Source organism: Cheilinus undulatus, linkage group 17 (genome assembly GCF_018320785.1).
Source record: "Cheilinus undulatus linkage group 17, ASM1832078v1, whole genome shotgun sequence".
Lineage (NCBI taxonomy): Eukaryota > Metazoa > Chordata > Actinopteri > Labriformes > Labridae > Cheilinus > Cheilinus undulatus.
The window spans coordinates 15,095,043-15,115,827 of record NC_054881.1 but is presented as its reverse complement, the minus strand read 5'-3'; the positions used below and the strand labels follow the sequence as shown (position 1 = coordinate 15,115,827).

Genomic DNA, 20,785 nt, shown 5'->3' with positions numbered 1-20,785 from the left:
CTACTCAAGTCCACATAAACAAATCCATTGTTTGTGTAAGATTGCAAAGCTTTCATCAGCTACAAGTTGGGATGTAAAGGGAAACTTCTACGGACCAGGAGACATAGCTGTGTGTCTCGCCTCCACTCTCTATCTGTAACAACGTGAACTTTTATACTAGAGGAACTAAATAAAACATTCACCAACTAGTGAATGAAACAGCTTACAGGGATAGAGGCTGTGATGAAGAGGAGGAGGCAGAGATACAAGTCTTCTGCATCAACGACACAAAATCCTGAATCTTCCTGTCTGTGCTGAAATGTTTCTAACTTCTTACAACGTAACTGCTGTGAATCAGGAAATAACATCTTTTCTCGTAGTATCTGTTTTAGCAGCAGGACACTGCCTTTTGCTCTCATTTAATCATGTGTTGCGGCGCACTGTCTCTTTCTCCGCTCACATCTGTAGGCTGAAATTTTAAATAAAATAAAAAAGATGCGTTATCATTAAAAGCATTGGCTCTCTACCAGCGACTCGGGACCCAAAAGTGGGTTGCAAGATCATTTTCAGTGGGTTGCAGATGAGTGCCTGGATAAAAATATGTGCCAAGAGTCTATGATGTGCTCGCATGTCTCCATCTCTTTGCTCCATCACATCTTTTGGCCTCATTTTTCACTCAAAATATTTAGTTATGATTGGAAAATTTAAGAAATATGGGTTGCAATTTGTTGTTTAAGATGTGGTGGTTAGAACCACGAGTGTCAAAACAGAATCAAAGCATCAAATAATTTGGCAACTTTGGACTGAAATGTTTTAAAATGTGTTATCGAAAAGCATCTTAGTCTCAAAGATTCACCTTAATTTATGAAGGCATCAAGGGTTATTCTGATCTTTTCTACCTGAAATAACTCTTTCTACTTGCCTTGAATAAGACAGTGTTTGAAGATTTTATATTATTTTTGTTTTAATTCATAGAAAAGCAATATAATGCACACAAGGCAAAGCATTTTGTTCTTGCTGTAGTGTACAGAAAAATAGAAGAATAAGAGAAATAGATCAAGGGAAATGGTTGAGTGTTGTCCTCATTTCAAAAGGCCAGTATGCTCGTGTACATCCAGACAATAAACGCTCTCCAACAGGCTTGAATTTCCTCCTCTCTGTAGCACTGTGTGTATTTTTAAGTTATTTTCTCTTTTGAAAACTGCTCATTCAGACTTCCACAAAAACATGCTTTAGAAATTCAAATGAGTCTAAAAGAGAGCTTGATATTTGACACTGCTGCTATAACCTACTTCTGTGTTAGAGAGGCTGCTGGGGGATCGTTGGGCTCTGATCGAATCCAGATGTGAGAGGCAGAGAGTGTGCGTGCCAGTGTGGGAGGGTACAGTACTTGTGTGGCAAATTAATGTCACAAAAAGACAAACACACCTCATTTTAAAGCTTTACCGGAGGAATTTTAAATACTTTACATGTAACCAAAATGATGATTGTCTGAGGATTCTCCTTTATTCCATGTATCGACTTGCCACTTGAAAGGTCTGATAGGGAGAAAAAGTAGGCGGAGAGAGAGAGAGAAAGAAGCGGAGGAGCTGTTGCATGTTTAGCTACTGTAGTTTTCCTCTAGGATATCATTAGCTGTAATTCTGCCTTCAAATGGTAACCAGATGACAGTGAGTGCAGACACAAAGGGCAAAACGATGCACTCTGCACATTTTTAGCTAAACCCTTTAAGTAGTACCCTTTGTTGTACTTTCCATGTGTTTTTTCAGATCTCAAATCTTGCAGAGAAATAAATAAGGCTCTTATAATTGTTTAAATTCCCCAAAATAAAGGCATATCTTTGAAACTAGCAGTACACAAGAGAAAAGCTGCAGACCTACATGCCTTATAATGCATTAGACAGAAACGTAGAGGAAGAAAAAGATACAGAGCCGTCCTCTATGGCTGTAAAGGAGAGTGCTCTGGATACGTGTGTATGGATGTGTGTGAATATGCTATCTGCAGGTAGCAGCCACTGCAGAGAAGATCAAAGAGAGGCGTGTGCTGTCCTGGTCCCCAGCCAGAGGACCTCTCACCCCGGGGCAGGCAGCGCGAGCCCTGTGGACGTGACAATGATGACGAAGGAGGGTTGTGTAAGTGGAGGAAAATAGAGAGAAAGTGATTTTCTCTGTTTATATTGGGAGGTTAAACAGCAAATGCAGATAAGAAGAGTCAAAAATGAAAAGATTATTTCAAGGACAGCTGAAGCTAAGTTTGCAGTGATTTCTTTGAAAAAACAGAATAAGATTGAGCGGCTGATGTGGATGATTGTAGATCCAAAATCTGGAGAAAACAGCCCTTAAATTTAACTTCAAATGTAGTACTTAGAATAACAAAAGTATATACACAATTCTTGCACCATGCCTGGATTTTATAAAGTTTTAAAGTTATCACATCTTCAATCATTCTATCCTCCATCTCTGAAATTACAAGGTAAACACTGGAATTACCCTATTAACGCTACAAAGTAATCTAGCATCAATATGCGCTTGCACGTATTTGATTGGTTTTCACTGACGGCATTCTGGACCAGTCCAGAGAAGAGATTAATGAGAAGATGAAAGTTGTAGAGACAGGAAAGAAAGGAGTGGATGTAGATGTTTTTTTCGATATAAAAGCGTTGACAGTGTGATGGGAAATGAGGAAAAAACTAGAGGAAAATGACTACTGTTGGAAACACAGAGGAACAGTTTTTGCATTCATGGGGAGGAACATAGCCACAACAGTGATGACGTTCGATTTATGACAGTTTAATATGAGCTAACATTTTTTTCTTTAGATTTTGAGCTATTTGTCTTTATACAAAGAGGACAGGGCAGAGGATAGTGTAGGAAAACAGGGAGAAAGAGTGGAAAGCGGGGTGCAAGAAAGAAGCTACAAGTCAGATATGAACCCTCATCCGACTCATCTGCTTGACAGTATTCCCATGAGCTAACATCCTTCATTTATTATATAAATTAATTATTATATTAAATCATATCATATCATATTATTTTATTATATTATTTTATATTATATTATATTATAGTTCATTATTAGATTTGTGGATGCAGCTGAGAGAGGTGGATGTTTATGGCGAGAGCAACAACAAATTAGGGATGTAACCAAACTGCAACTTCCATGGATGAAACATGGCTGATGTGAAATATGCAGTTTAAACATTATATGCAGAAGTGTCCATTAAAAGCTGGTTAAGATAGCCTTAGAAGTCACAGACTTTTCCATTCACTTTTTTCTATTCCCAAAATAATAATAAACATGTTGACAGCCAGAATCAAAAACAAATATGTTAAGAAAAAAAAAAAAAAAAGCTTAAGAATTCATAGTTAAAGCTGTGGCTGATCTGACTGATGCATGGGTGTTTCAGGGGGCTTAAAACCCAAAACAAATTGGTGCATCATCGTCGCGTCATGTGACCCTCAAATGCAACACTCACTAGGTAAGTGTAAAAAACAATAAGAGCAGTGATATTTCACCAGCAGCCAAGGCCTGCCACTTATTCTACACCACAAACAAAAGATGTGGCTAAATTTCTTTTCTGTCTGGCTCTGTGCCATAGCAGAGACAGAAGTTGGAGATTCAATTTACTGTTTTCTGGTACAAATCCCTTTGTTATGATGCTTTCAATGACCTGTAGGTCACCCTGGCTTATAGATTTGCGAAATTTACCACACACCACTGTACTGAGATGAACTACACGTTGATTTTATATCATTGTAGAGTTAGGTGGTTGGGGTAATTCCCCATCAAGGTGATGTCACAGGCTTATATATTTGCCCTGCTCAAATAAAAACAAGTCAGGAAAGAGGTGAACAACTGTTTTTTTATTGTTCTAAATAAAAAATTCAGTCAAGCATAGATCTCAGTGTTTCCACATGTTTACAGCAACCTTACTCCAACATATCTAGAAAATTTTGGATTCTACTTTACATGGAATTTAAGGGTGCAATCACATTAGGCCCAGTGTCCCCATACTGTCACGAAGAACAGTTGTACCCCCTCCCAAGTCTGACCACATCGTAGTGAGGGTTTGTTTTCAAGAAGTGCAGTCTCAGAGTCAGCACAATGGAGACAAGTATAAATCATGACTGACTTTGAGGTTTATTTTGGGTTGTTTTTGTCAGATGCAGCTCTCTAACCTAAATTTATGATAATGAGGATACAGTGAAAATGGATTCTTACAGAACTGCCATGTACATATGAAGTTATTTTACAGCAAAAACTAGTAGTACTTTTGCAGACTAACATTTCATTGCAAAAAAGACAGAGTGGAATTGTTGAGTCTAGCTTTGACATCACTGATTAAAGTGTGTGTCTCAGTGCCTGGTCCTGTGTGCCTGGGTGTGCACATGACTTCGCTATGAGCGGAAATTGACATACCCTGAAGCTTTCCGGTAAAATCACAGGTCAATACGACAGGCTACCTGGATGCTAACAGAAAGGATGTGACCTTTCTGAATACTCTCCAGCAGCCACGTAACTCCAGAGCTACAACTGCTCTTGCTTCTTATGAGTTCAAATGTTTTATTCAGCTGCAAACCTTCCATTTTTTAATTACCCCCAGCAGGAATACACTGTAAAAACTTTTTCATTTTTCTGAGGCATTTGCCAGAGAGGTCTTGACATGAGTCAGATACCATTGTTGATCCATTCATAACAATGACATTACCTGAGTGTGGAGGGGGTATGAGTAACAAGGCAGGATGGAAATGTGAAGAATAGAAACAGAGAATAACTATTATAAAACTTTCTCTGCACAGAAAGTGAAGTGCCAAGTCTTCCCGTCTCTTCTAGTCAGTAACAATCCTGGTATGATGCTCGTTCCGACGGGCCATTGTTTCTTGCAGCTTATTTATGTTGTGAGGGCCCTGGGCCAAAAGCAATAAATTTAAAACTGCCCCAGGGGTGGCATAACAGGACAGGTTGTTGAGCGCAGAGGAGAGAGAGCGCCAGCATGACAGTGTAAGAGACTGTAAATATGAAACAGTAAGTATGCTAAATACTGAGAGGGAGGAATAAATGCATCCCCTGAAATAATTTGATGTTTTGCCCACTTCCCAAGCCCCGATGAATAATGCAACGCTGTCATTTCTCTGTCAATCCAGACATAAACTTTAGATTTTCTGTTCTGATATGTTAACGAGTTTTGCGCCTGAGAATATATAAAAAATTTGTTAATAGAAACAGCTACATATACTGAAATGTAGCAACAGCTCATAAGGCAGACTCCAAGGCTGAATTGTTAACCAGATGTTTTTAACAGCCAGAAGAAACAGCTGTATCACTTTTCTTGCCATTGAAAAGTGAGTAAAATATAAACCAAATACATTGGAAACTCTGTGTACATGCTGTATTCATCTTCTATACTTCTCTATTTAATATTGCCATAATACAATGCATGATTTCAATCAATTACATAAGTATTTTGCTTTTGCAGTCAATTTTTGTCACACATAGAAGTCTCAATTCACGTTTTGTACAACATAAAAATATCAATCACCACATTTCTTGAACCCTCTCTGCAATTTGTTAAACTAAAACCAAAACTAAGTTGAATTTAAAACAATTAAAAATTACAGTCAAAGCTCCATCAGCAGTATTGGGAGATGTAGGGACATAATTATTTGTTTGGGGGTTTTTAACCAAGAATTTTGCACTGAAAGGGGCCAGCTGAGGTAGTTTCAGCACCCAGTAAGGATGTCTTCTTGTGACCTTCTTTTGGAGGTCTTCTGTACCGGTCGAACTGGGAGTAGATCCAGCTCTCTCAGACAGTAGGCCTATCTTTTCTTATTAGATGCCTAATGTAAAAAGGCCATGGAAAGGGGTGTTTTTCTCCAGATGACCACATAATGGCTCAGCATCTCTGCATGCCAGTGTATATATTTGCGATGATTGGCTTCCAACACAATAATGGGAGCAATAAAGCTATGTCTTTTGGTTTATTAACAAAGTTTAAGTGAACACACCTTATTGTGGAGCTTTAACAAAGCATCACACTGTTTGACTGCACAGAGACAGACATGCATCCAAACATTCAAACACAGTTAAAAAGAAAAACCAGACTCATGAGCCCTGTGTATGGTAGTTTCCCTCCTTTAGCAGGTGGGTTTAAGAGTAGAGGCTGTCTCCTCTTAAGCACTGTGGCGGAGTGAGCGCATTATACAAAGGAGGCTGACATAATGGAGGACGGGGAGGTATAGGGGGGCAAACTGAAGCGAAAAGTCCAACATTTTTAGGCTTAATTGAAAATCTGTACATATTAATGGTTTTGTTATGGCACCAGTTTTGAAACAGTAAACACAAGATGTCTATTGAAAGGTTTCAAGGACAATTTGAGTAATGGTGTTCGGTGCAAATTGAGACAGACGGGCACGCTGCCACTTGTAGTAGTAAGATTTGCCATTAAAAGCTTAATAAAATGTGTTCAAGATAATGCAGTTTATATCCTATAATTGTTGTGTTTTTACCAGCTGACTACAATAATGTAAATACAGAGGAAAACTTTAGACAAGAGAGCATTTATTTGTTTGATTTGCAAAATACTTTCAAGGTTAGCTAGTTTTTGCCTAAATAAGGTTTTATAAAAAAACTTATTGATGAAAAAAGGGATGACTATAAATCAAAGCCTACATTGTTGACAATTCTCTATGAGAGTGGGTGTTTTGGTTTTACAAGTGACTGCGTTGATTGGTGACTTTTAACTGAATGTGCCAGGGGTTGCTGTAGTTACAATATTTTAAATGCTGAGCATTTTAGTCACCTCTAAGATAGACTTTGCAGATATGTATTTAAAAAAGTGACTCTAAGATTGTATCTGTTATGACAGCCAAAGACACAGTAAACAGGTTCCCTCATTAAACCATAACACCAGTCTTTAAAATGAAACAAATGATGGATCTTGTTATTTTCACTGTCCGTTTAGAATTGGCTTGCAAGTAGTAAAGTGATGCCTGTTGTTCTGGGTGGTTACATAGAGTATGACCTGCATACACATAGAATCCACTCTCTTCTTTAGTGAAAACAAGACAGGCAGAGTAACTCAGGCACTACTTTCAGTCAGACACTGGCATGTAAACATTAGAGCTAGCGCTGCTAATGCTAATAGTGCAGCTATCAAGCCACACCCCGTCTTCTGTATCTGTACACATAGGAAAAATCAGCTGCTAGTTTGCTGTGTTCAATCTGCATTTAAATATTTACTTTGAGTTAAATAAAGTACACAAAATGTCCATATTTTTAATTGAATTATGAATTGAATAGATGTCATTCTGATTGAATCCATTTTTTTCCTAACACAACCATTTGGCTTGGTAATGCCTTTGGATCCCCCAAGTAAGAGTTGTAAAATGTCACAGAGGCAATGTTTGTCTGTGTTGATTTGTTTAGGTTTCTGCCACTGCAACCCGGCCCTGGGTGAGGAATGGATACAATCATGGATGGATGCATGGATGGGTTTATCAAATACATTTTTAAAGTGTTCCTCCTCAACATTTGATACCGACAGGAACTAATGATGTGATCCTGGTTATGTCTAGCTGTCTCAGCTCTCAAATAAAGTTTACATGAAGGATTTCTCAATTTGTTTTCCTGTAAAATCCCACAGAACATGCTACAAGCTCCCTGTTTCATGAGCCCTACTTAGGGCCTTTGATAGCTCTCCTGCTGATGGCTGCCAACGGCGCCAAAAGCAGAGATTTAAAGCTGCCTCAGTTGGGTATGATGGCTGATGGCTGATAAGAGGCAAAGATGTGAGGTCCTGACATCCGTGTCTCATTTAATAAGTGATCTGAGGCTGGGGCCACAGCAGAGCACAGACAGAAAGACAGGTACATCAAAGAACTCGGAGGTCTAGCTACAGGAGGAGATGGGGCCATTGTGGGATCAAAGTGTCAGGGGGAAAAAAGCCTGTAGTACCCTATAGAAATGTAATCAGGCGACAACCAGTGCTGCAGCAGCAGGTTCCACATGTTTACTGCTCCATCCTGGCCATCCCATCCCATGATGAAAAAAAGACTTCAATCAAAACTGCTTTCTGTGTAACATTACATTGACAGTCACCTCATCTTCTCTGCAGGGCTAAGCCTCATGCTTTGTGTCTCGTGTGTGGTCTGCTTTTGAATTATAGTTCAGGGGGCAAAGCTCCTACATGCCCACCTAAATCACAATTTTAATGAAACAAAGATCGAGGTGGATCCAAATTTCAAATGTCACTAGAAACTGTGGGGTTGTGCAAAAGTGTTTTGGTGTTCATTTTGTGTTTATTTATGCAATATGGGTAATATCTAATAATATCTGCTTTTGTTGTTTGTGATTTTCACTAGTATTTTCTTCACTGTTTTACATGGGGACTTTGATTTAATTACCTTAAAAAATGTTTACAATACTGTGGAGACAGCAAAATGTATTTGTTTATTTTTCTATGCAGCACTTGGAGTCCAAAACACATTTCTACAAGGGGACATTGAAGCTCTGTATCATGCTGGATTTTATCCTATTGTATCCTGTCATAGCCACATATCAGTTTTCAAAGCCAGAGACATTCTTGAGCTTTATAACAATAACAGGACCAGAGGGAAAAATAAATGTACACTGCATCATATCATGTTAAAAGGAATCTAATTGTACTACTTAGCTTTAAGGATACACAATACTGGATTTTTGGCAATATCTGATTGCCTTACAAATTCATATACAGCCAACAGCTGATGGATGTGAGGCTGACAGACGGTGAGAAGAGAAAGAGACATGACAAAGCAGCGACTGAATCAAAGTTATAAAGTCACAGATACTGGCACTACGAGTGAGTCTGCGTGCATACACGAACAAAAAAAATTGCTGAATTCTCCTCATGGAGGTTGCCAGCAGCAGCATTTCACCATTTTGCACCATTATGATGAACTTATTATGCATAGGCAAATCATGTACGGCCCCAAGTAGCGCACGCAGAGGGGTGGGGCGGGGGTGGGAGTGGTGATCTGAATGGGTCACGGATCAGCTCTGTTAATCTATTAGCCGTCACACCAATAATTTTGTAGTGACTATGGGACCTTTGTGACCTTTTTAAACTTCCAGTGTAGTACTGTTTAATGTCAGGAGAGCTGCTGCTCCTACTGTCTGCACAATATCGATCTCACAAGATGGATTTTTTCTCGGCGAGAAATCTCGTGGAGTTTTGATCTTGTCACATCCCTAATAGATACTGATATGTAATTGCAGTTCTAACCTAAAATTTCAGTCCACTTTGAACTTGAAAGTCCCTGTGAAGTGAAAAAAAAAAACATTTTTTTAAAGGTTTGTTGTTTGACAGCCCCTAAGTTATGAACCACCAGGCCAAATTTCACTCATGAAAAACATCTGTTTATCAAATTAAGCCTCAAAATCACAAAAAAATGAGCCAGTAAAATCTGCTCTAGGATGGTGTGGGCATGTCGGTAGAATGAGCCGAAGCCACACCCACTCATGAGATAATAATTTTCTGATCCAAGTGCAGCTGCCTGGCTCTGTGCCAGAACAAAGAGCAGAAGTTGTGGATTAAAATTTACTGTTTTCTGGCACGAATCTTCCTATTATGATACTTTTTTATGACCCGCCGGCCACTGTGACTAGTAGATTTGCGAAATTTACCTCACAATGAAAGAAACACAGCATTTAGCTGGCTGTTAACTTTCAATGAAGGCAGTGACATCAGCTAACAACAGACTGCTCTGAGATGAAATACTCTGTAATTTTGTATGACTGTAGAATTAGGGTGCCAGGGTATCTCCCCATTTAGACTGGTGATGTCATGGGCTCAGATATTTGCCCTGCTTAAATAAAACCAAGTCAGGAGAGACATGAAAGAAAGTCTTAATCAAAAATTCAGTCACACATAAATCATGGGGTTTTCACGTGTTTACAGAAACCTTATTCCTACATATCTAGTGGGTTAAGACACAAAGTTTGGATTTCACTTTACAGGGACTTTAAAGATGAACACAGAAACAGGCAACAGTCCATGAACATACTTCAAAGTTGAGGAAATAAGGATGACTATAGAAGGGACTTCAGCTGATGAAGGTTTGTTGGTCCTGTCTAAATTTGCAATTTATTTTACATACAGCTGATATTTACAGCTAATATAGGTAAATATTTACCTATTAGTTGTAAATATGACCAGAAATGTTCATATCAGTCTATATCAATACAACTAAGGTAATACTGTTTCTGTAGATACCAATATCATGTCGATAAAATTGAGAATCCCTACCTAACACCATATTGTCTGACTGAATCGTAGCCATTGAATGACTATTATTTTGTTGAGGGAACATCCCATGCTTTTTACACAGAGAATAGCTAAGTTTACTGTGATTTCATCCCCAAAATTTAAATCTAGCATCACTAGTGGTCCGCTGCATGGTCCAATCTCTTTTATGATTTGTAAGAAGGAAAATGGGAAAAAGCACATAACATTCTAATTTTTCCATCATCTGCTTACGCATTTAGTTATCATGTTTGCAATGTAATAAAATTGGTTTATACACTTTGTACATATTTGCATATTCTGGCTTCAAATGATTAATTTAACCTGAGTTCACTCAGGAACTTTTTCTTGAATTCCTCTGTGGAATAAGTCATAAATTTCCCCAGGTATCCTGCCTACATGCATGTTCTCAGGTCTCCAGTGTGTCTCCCATGATTGGGGCCAGAGGAGAACAGAGTGTGTGGTGGTGATTAAGCCAGAATGTGTGCGGGTAATAGAGTGGAGGGAGCTAAGCAGCAGTGGGTCTGGGGACAATAGCAGGAAGAGAGCAGCTGGGAGGGGGCTGCCGGTCACCGTGACCCCCTGGATATTGTTCTGCTGCCCACCAACGTTTGAAGGATGGAGGGGAGGAGTGAAGGACGATGTGTGAGGAGGAGGATGGAGCATAATGATGGTGGTAAGAAGAGGAAATAGCAAATAGGAAGAATGAGAGGGGAGGTAAAGGATCAGAGAGAAGCAATGCAGATGTGTTAAAGGTGAGCAGAAACGTTTAGAAATATTAAATAAGAGTGAGCCATAACTATGAGTGGAATGCAGGTCTCAGACACTCTGACAGCTGACAGACAGGCGGCCGAAAAAACCCACCCCGCCCCAAGAGTCCCTTCACAACTGGAGTCCTGCTCTACGGCACGTACACTTCCAGACACAGGGGCCAACCAGTCTGTAATATCCAAGCTCCAGGCTCCGGCTTTGTTCCCCTGTTGGACTGCTTTGTTCACAAGAGCAGAGACCGGATGTCTCCTAAATGACTAGACGCTTTCTCCCTCTCTGCGTGCTCTCACCCTGCCCTTCTCTTCCTTCTCTGGTGCCCTCCATTCTAGAGGAAGTTTTGAATAGAGTCATGGATGACGTGGAAGCAAAGCACTTCAGTAATCAGAGCCATTTTAAAGGTAATTCTCTCAATACTGACAGACACTTGAATATAACTTAAGCAGTTTATTCTTCATTTCTTTTATAGCTCAGATTAAATCATTAGAAAACATATCCAAGTTTTTTATAAAGGACTAGACCTGAAAGAAAGTCTTGAGGCAAGTTGAGAGGGTAGTTGTCTCTCGTACATCTGTACAGTAAATATAACCATGAACTATTAACTTAGCTTAGCTTTTTCATTTAAATGTGAAGCTTTAAAAACATCCACAAATACTTCTTTAGTTGACCTACATAGGCAATATTTTGTTGTTTAACACCAGCTGGTTCTTGTTTGCTTTTGTAGGTCATATAAAGACATTCATATTAATTTCAGACAGTTTCATAACCAGATTTAAACTCCTTGCAGGAGCTTTAATTTCTCCATTCTCTGTGTTAAGTTAAAGGAATATTTTAGTATTTTTGAAGTTGGGTCATATATGTCACTTGCCAATAGTAGTGGCATTAGCCTACAGAGATTTTAGTGTGCATTGCCCCTTTAAGCATGGCAGGCTTGAGGAAGCTAGGTTACAAAGTTCTACAGACAGGTATAGATCCTACGCATAATATAGCAAGTTGACACAATTGTGTGCTAAGCATTTTATTTTTCACCCAGAAAGCCTTTTATTTTTGGCACTGTTTTAAAATTCAAACTTTGCTTACTGGCTATGCGCTCTTATCAGCTGTTTGGGTCTGTGGGCTTTGTCAGAGACAAAACCCAAACTAAAAACTTAAATGAGTGATTTCAATTCAAGTGGTGATGATTTGACCAACCCCAGTCAGAGGAGCTGAATGGAAATTTGTCATCCAAGTAACTTTAAAATGTACCAAATGGGAGTCATCACAAAGGAGTCCAGCTGGTGTCTCTAGCCATCAGTCAGCAGCCAGGCCTCACAAGAGTATTGTAAGATTGGGAGGGCCAAGGGCCAAAAGACTAACAAACCCCTCGGCCCATATCAAGTCCTGGTCTGCGGTTGATCTCAGCCTTGCAGTCAGTGGATCGATGGATTACGTTGCCAAGGTAGGTGAACTTTAGAACTAGCAAATTTAGAACTAATTTAGAGCCACATATAAGTTTATTGCTGTGGTTTTATTCTACTGGCGGATAATCTGACATGCTACAGTCGGCACCATATGTTTCCTTTGTGAAAACAATTTGTCCGCTCAAACTGAGCTGAAAAAACTGTTTTTGTTTAGTTTGTTGTTGTTTTCTCTGATGAAGCCCGGAGACCGAAACAGCTGATCAGATACAATAAGGTGGAAGAGCATATACCTGTTAGCTGAAGCTTGTTTTGTAAAATAGTGCCAAAAATTTAAAAAAGTTTTTGGTGTAGGGTACAATGAGGCACCATATTTTATAGGCCCATTTTTAGCTAAACCTCACCAAATTACATAGAGCAACTGTATCTGTGGTGCTGTACAGCTTAGCTTCCTCAAACACGTCCTCCTTAAAGGGGAAATGCACACCGAAATCTGTAAATGATAGTGCCACTACCTTTTCCAAGTACCTTATACAACCCAACTTCAAAAATATCAACATATCCCTTGAAGCAAACCAATCAGTGGCTCAAGCTTAGCGCTCGTGATAATTCTGGAAAGCTTAACGCATTAAAAGAAAAATTACGCAATTTAATCATATGACTAAATTTGACCACAACTTCCTCCTGTAGTCCTCCTGCGCAGATGTTTACATCCCTGGGGTGTAAAGGTTAAAGGCGGGTCAAACGCAGCCAGCAGCGATGAGTGAGGAGACAGACCCAGGTCTGCTTCACAGCAAATTTCAATTTAAAAAGCTGCCTAATGGAAGTCTGGATGAAAAAAAGGTGTGTGTACATACTGTGGTGATGAACTGTCTTTACGCCAAAGCACAACGAGTCTGAAGTACCCCCTCTGACAAGGGGCTTCAAGACATCATCCAGGTCGCCTCGGATGACCCGCACCACAAAACGCCCACGAGGACTACTGTTGCAAGAATCTGTGAATTGTATGACAGCTAAATATAACACAATATTATATATATTATTGCTCAGTGAATTAAGACACTCTGATTTACAAACCACAAATAAGTTTAAAAACTCTTAGTTTGTTTAATACTTCTTCATTTAAACACCATACTTATACTAATTTATCTCAACCAAAAATACAAGTTAATGGTAGTATTTTAAATGTTAATTTACACATAATAATAATAATGATAATAATAATTATACATTTTTTAGTAAAAAGCGCTTTTAAAGTGGTGTACATAAAGTTAAAATAATGAAAATAAACACGATAATAAGAACATTTCAAAATCTAAAAATGACTAAAACTTAAGAAATGCTGTGATTAAGCATAGCATATTAATTTGATTAAGTTGATTAATTTTCTTAATCAATTGACAGCACTAATACAAACATAAGAGGGTATTAATCTTCTCATTTTATTCTAGTCAGTAAAGTAAATCAATGTGTTTCCAATCATTCACAGCAAATCTTTGATACACTGTATGCTGATTTTAACATCTCTTTAAGCTGTAACAAAGCTGAGACTGACCCTAATCACTTCTACCTGGACTCCTTGTAACACTGAGCTGACATGAGCTTGGCTGCCAACATATTACATCATAGGAAAGAACATCAGGTCAAAACAGTCGCACATGTTGTACTGAAACAGGAGCACCCACTCGATTTCAGATGAGAAACCTCCCACAGGTTTGAGTTTTATGACTGAATATGAAAATGGGTCTAGAAATGTTTATGAATCATTAAGTGATAAAACATTAGTCATAAAACACAATTTTGATGTTTCTGTAAAAATAAACGTCATGCCTCGCACACATAATTACTCACAAAGGGCTGTTGATGTGTGGAGGAGCAACGGCTCGCTGGTATTATTTCAGATGCAGTAGGAGTGTGAAGAAGGCCCACACACACCCACACACATGCCCACAAGTTGTGTCTGTCACAACACGGAGGTTCATGCTGACATGATCGTGTTGATGAGCCAAACAGCATGTGAGTGGGATTGAGTGTCCATGCTAGTGTACAGTATGTGTCATGAGGGGGACATAAAAATCTTCTGTTTCAAGCGTAGAGGTCTCCTAGATGTGACAATTTAATCCCAATTTCTTTCTGGAAAACTTTCCCTTTCTTAGAAATCAATTTATAGAAAGAAACTTCAAGAACAGATCTTTTAAATGATAACAGGTTCAGGAATTTTTATTTTGTGTTGATTATGGCCAAGCCTGGACGAACCCTATCATGTCTTTGCTGGTTTTATTCTGTACATATAAATAGAGTTTTACTAAATATCCTATCCTGCTTTATTTTCATTGCCAAATATTCCACATGTAGCGTACATAAAGAGAGGGACATTTCTGCTGTGTTTTGTTAATCACTTCCTCTGACACCTAGCCCACAGCAGCAGCAGTTCCAGCCATTAAAAACTATGCAGACAGAATCAATGTTAATGGCGATGTCTGCTTTTGAATGTCATACAGAGACATCAATGTATCAGTCTGTTCCACAGCCAGCTAAAATCTACCCTTAAGAGCTTTATTTTTTTCTTTATCTAATAAAACATTCTTAAAAGTGAAGCTTTTCTGCTTCTCTCTATATCATAACTTAAGTAATAGCATTTTATTAAAGGATTGTTGGCCAAAACAGATCCAGCAGGCTGGAAATTTCAAAGTAAAAATTCCTCAAAATAACCTAGAAAATAATTATAGTCTGCTTCTATATATCTGGCATTATTTACTTTGGTTAACCTTTCCTTACAGTCACATTTCTTGCAGCTCCACGATGCACTAGGACATCCAGCTCATAGCCCACCATAGAAGAGCTTTAGAGCTTTTGTTTTTCCTGTGTTTTATTGACATCTGTGCAGTTATATCTTAAAAATGGTCAATTAGGCAGTATTCATTTTTAAATACCATTAAATCCTCTCCAGATATTACTGGCTTACACGTATTGCCAAGTGTTTAAAAGGCACACTATGCAAACACTTGCCGGCATGCAAACACAAGTGCAGTGAGAGTCCTCCCCTCCACAGCCACTTCAGTCATACCTTAGAGTCTATAAAAGGACACTGACAGGAGCACTGGAGTTGATTTGAATGGATTGAATCTATAGATTTATAGGTAAACTGAGATACATTATGACAGAGGACCTAATTAAGTTTGTTAAATTTTTGTGGGCTTCAAAGCACACTGAAAATGATTTATTTTTTCATTACATGTCAATGGCGAGCTCTGTTCAGCCATCAGGAAAAGTTACAGAATGGGGCGCGTCTGGCCTTGTGATTAGGTCACACACCATGCACATAGGCATAGGGTTGGGAATTGATGCAGTTTTATTGATATCAATGCAATAATCGATTCTTCTTATCGATTCAATTCTTTATCATACCCTTATCATCTAATTCCTGTGAATTTTCTTTAGGAAATGTAGACTTTATAGGGTTTCACTATTAACAACTCAAATTTTATTGAGTCTCTTTCTCTCTGAATACTGAAGATGTATGCTGCCTTCAGTGAGAGTCAATGACAAGATCACTTCAATTCCTGGCTATAATAAACAGTTCTGATAGCTAATAATATAACATCAAGTGTCAGAGAGGAGAACATGCTAAAGTACAAAAATTCTCCATTCTGTTGGAAATGTTTCTGTTAAAACCGAGTGCTCTCTGGATCTTCAATCTCTGAACTTGAATTAGAAAACATTACTAGTGCTGATCTTCTTTACAAAATAAAACCTTAAAATAAATATAAAACTAGTCTCTGGATCTTAGAGCTCTGATGTATAAAAATAAACTGAAATTTTGTACAAAATTAACAGTTCCTGTGCAAAAAGATGCATGCCTTGCATGAAACCACTTTTTTGGACAGACATTGCACGTCATGCTGTTCAAGTTAGTCAAGTTACCGCTTCAGCCTGTTTTTGCAACTGTTGTGCTGTGTTGCCGGGTTTACTTCCTCAACTTCTCTGTTGTAAATGTATGTAGGTAAATGATGTTGATGGATTGAACCAACTGGAATCAGTTTTCAACCGGTTCTTGATTCCCATTCCAATACAGGCGGCCCGGGTCAAAGTCTGGCATGTAGCTCTTTCCCCACTCTCTCATCCCTGTTTTTGGCTCTATCCACTGTCCTAACTCTCTCGAAAAGGCAAAGAAGCCCCCAAAATAAATCTTTTTTATCTTTAGAAAAAAGTTACAGAACTAGTACCTCAAATAATCAGCAAGCACTGATTATCTGGAGCTACATTTCACATAAAAAGGGTAGACAAAAAGCTTTAATGTTTTTAAAAACTGTAAATGGCTCTAATTGTGCCAGATGTTTTCGCAGCACTTAAGGTAATTAAGAAACTTTACAATTTTTTATCACTGAGCAACTCCCAAAAACAAACAAACAAAAAACGAATTAAGGTGTTTTAAAACCAACGTTGCTGTGGATCATATAACAGCCAGATGTGCACATTTAACTTTTGAGAGGAGCATTGTGCCAGGGTCGAGCCATCGGCGCCATACCATGGTGCACGAGTATACAAGCGGAGGTACAGATGTGCACACTCGTCATTTGCCATATTGACGCAACATCATGAATAGGAGTTCTGTCATGACTTTTAAAGCATCTTCACACACAAGCAGTGGTGCTGCTGTTAGAAACAAACACAACCTCAGGGAATTTATAGTAAATATTTATCACACAGCAATACTGTGGCCATTTTTAATACCCATGGATGTGGTATTACCACATTACTGCCCATTTCTACTGTTCCCTAAACTTCAGATGAACACAGATAAGTGTCTCCTTTGGATTAAGCTAGGACAGACCACAGTCAGCTCAAATTTAGTAGAGAAGATCAACAAGGATGTCTACATTTGTTCTACAGTAGGGCAACATAGTGTTAGATGAGTTTTCTAAAGGGTGACGAAAATGTATAACCTCATATGTCTGTAACATTATTTGTACAAACCGCCTGCAGTAAACTTTCATACATAATTACTATAAGCTAATCAGTGCTAATGTTATGGAAAACTTTAGCTTTGTAGTGTTAGCTCATCATATCATCTTTTTAACTAAGTTTCAATATTTTTGTTCTATGATGATTGGACATCAGTCCACCCATCAGTGGTGTGCTGATTGGTTGTCTGAGTGAGCTTAGAGGGCATGTTCCTTGCTTTTAGCCTTATGTTTTTTTTCTGATTTAATTCATGTTTCTTTTTCTACTTTGTTTATTCAGTTTAAAATACTTCATGTGTTGATTTTGCAAAATGGAGTACAAATGAACCCTTTTCTTTGAATAATCTATAAAAGTTAACTATGCACCTTATCTTCATACAAAAGCCCATACTACCTGGAAGAACCTGGCACATCCTACACTTGCCCTCTGACCCCTGAGCATAGAACCTGACACTAAATGTGTACACAGCGATGTTGCATGTGCAAGTTGACATTCCAGAGAGGCTGGTAAAGGTGTAGCTGAATCTGAGGGCAAAAGTAGGAAGCCTGTTTCTCACAGTGCTGCTCACACACCCACACATATACACACACACAAATGAGATTTTTTTCCACATCCCAGGGCTATTTGTAAGTCTATTCTGGCTGCTGGAAAGAGGAAGCAAATGTTGGCACGAATTGTGGAACGCAGACGGGGACTCAGGATGATGTAGCCCTGACATACAGTAGCCTGAGGGGAAGACTGGGGGAGAGGCACGTGCTATTGTTTATAAATGTTTGTATGTGGGATGATTGTTTTGGTGCTAAGTACAGTCCACATCCCTGTGAAACTGGCAATTAACTTAATTTTTTTCCCTTCATTTAATTGTTTCTCATGAGGTCAGAAATGTTTATGCTTTGGTGTTTTTTCTACCATAGTTTTTAATGACCTCCTGGTTTTATTTAATGATCAAGCAGTGTAAAAAGGGCCAGAGCTTTACAAAAAAACTACAGATCTTAAGTCATATTTAACTCAAAGTTGATGCAAGAAGGAGAGAGACAGATGAGAAAGAGAGATCATTCTTGGTCACAGGTCACAAAATACTGACCCATCTAAAATCCTTTCGGCATCTCAGAAGATAAGAAATGAAAAGAAATGCTAATGTTAGAGAGAGGAGGAGACCGTGCACAGAAGTTTGCTTACAATTTTTGGTTTAACAACAACTACAAATGATTCAGTATTAGGTGCCTAGGTGTATTTGGCCACCTGACCAGTGCGTCCATCCTGACTGTCCATACTTTTGATTTCAAAATGCTCTGTTTTAACTGAAGATGAACATGATTATGGTTTGATGTTTTTATATGCATACTTCTGGTGGTTTCTCAAACTAGTCCCCATACGCAGAAAACTGAAACTTTAGTTTCCTCCTTTTGTTCCAGGAGCTGTCCCAGATGAAAGGAGGGTTTTTTCTTAATTGGACGGCTGACATTTTTAGCAAGAAACAAGTTAAACGTTGCTGGCCTGACATCACCTCTGCCTACTCCAGTAGCAGGGCTTTCCAGATAAACTTAAAGATGGTAGAGCATGACAGAATTTAAAAGAGAAACTGTATGAGGAAGTCTGAGGTTAGGAAAAGCTCAGGAATGTGCATGACAGAAGGACAGAAACTGAGGCAAACACTCTGCAGCTCTGTGTCTCTGACCTTGCTGTGTCCCCATGCTGCCACACATCCGATCCCAAGTCCACCAGACAAACTCAGTTGACCCCGTCTTTCTTTTGGCCCTAACTGAATGAACGGAAAACGGAAAATCTTGGCTGAAGAACTATACAATAAAGGAAGCCATGTTGGTAGCACCGCTATGCCTTTAGAAACAGAACAGGAGCAGAAAGGCTGCTCTGCTCAGCGGCCAAGAAGGGAAGGAAAGAGGAAGACACTGCTGCTCAAACACGGTGAAAGATGGAAGACATTCTGGCTTGGAATGCAGGGAAGGAAGAGACGAGGGTGACACTGGCGAACTTAAGCGACCTTTGCCATTCTTATGAATAACAAATCACCCTGAAAACACCCTTCTGAATACTTTTCTGCCCTCCGTCACAGAGTCACAGAATCACAGAGAATCAATCTACAAATTTAACATATCAGAATATTAAAGTCTAACATTCCTAGTCAAAGAAAGGTCTCTTTACTGAAGGGTTTCTTTAAAGCAAGCTGTAATTAGGGAAACTGTCTAGAGACAAAAGGGGAGATTTTGACCTTATGTGAGATACACACTTCATTTGGCTAATATTAAATAACTTTGTATGTAATGCTGTATTAAAAAAAAGATAATTTAATGTGATGTTTCTAACTACCACAGAGAACCAGCTGCATCTGATTAAAACTGTGAGGGAATAAGAGCATTTGAAGGTTTTAGATGGGCTTAAAATTGTGTGTAACTGCCCTTTAAGTTGAGCTCAAAAGCTGCTGAAGATGTTTCAAGTTGTCATGGATAGTTTGCATCCCTTCCTACATGCTCAGAAAGTGCTGTACATATTTTTGACCACTAGGGGTCAGAGTGACACTTTGTTAACTTCTGCTTCTCGCCACAACATCTCTCCACCAGGTGGCAGCAGAGGCTAATTTATAATGCAGCAGCTCATTCCCATTCATAAGATCAATGCAAACTACAAAGACTGCTCTCATAGGTAGTAATTATTCCTAAATAGATAAAAAAAAAATCCCACATATCTTTTCTCTCAGGTAAGATAAATACACTCCTTGTTGTTTTCCGTTTGTTTCACTGAACTGGGATTTTTCTTTGAACTAGGACAGGGCACTGCAACTCCGCTGTTATGTTTTCATCACACCAGCAGAGGTCACACTCTAACAACTTATTGATTAGACTGCTGTTGAAAGGCTGTTTCTCTTCTGTAAACTATGACAACAGAAAGTTTCTTTGAGAATTTTCTGAGAAAGGAAAAGAGAAAGGGGGAAAAAGAGAAACATCAGTAACTTACAGAGCGCAGATTGGGAAGAAACCTCTCTATGTCGTTCATGTCTATTCCGTCATCATCCTCAAACTTGTTTTTGTTCATCCTGATAAAAAACACAGTACAAAACAAATAAAATCAGATACTTCTAACCATCAGGACTAGAAAACCCACCCTGTGATCAATCTAAAGACATAACTCAGACAGTGTAAGTCAGAGCAGGGTAACTACAGTGCTACTTCTTCCAGCCAGGCTCTTACCCCTCTCTGTCAATGTGAGGCAGGTGCTTTGGCGTTCCTCTGAAGTGTTTCCTGTGGAAATGGCTGAAGTCCAGCTTTTCTGGCTGCACGTCCCAGCCTGCACCTCTGCAACCAAAAGGCAAAGTCAAGATCAGATACATCCAGGGCTAAGGACAGGCAATTAATTGAAATTTAGATTCAATCGTAAT

General features: G+C 38.9%; 1 protein-coding gene across 4 annotated transcripts in view; it reads right to left on the bottom strand.

Annotated features, from left to right (window-relative positions):
- Positions 1-20,785, bottom strand: part of ctif (CBP80/20-dependent translation initiation factor) — a 91,776-nt gene that overhangs the window by 41,525 nt on the left and 29,466 nt on the right. For all 4 annotated transcript variants that reach the window (XM_041811494.1, XM_041811497.1, XM_041811496.1 and 1 more), the window contains exons 6-7: positions 20,598-20,702; positions 20,365-20,443 (exon numbers count right to left, since the gene is read on the bottom strand). In XM_041811494.1, the coding sequence (XP_041667428.1) occupies positions 20,365-20,443; positions 20,598-20,702 (184 nt within the window). The remainder of the gene's footprint in view (positions 1-20,364; positions 20,444-20,597; positions 20,703-20,785) is intronic.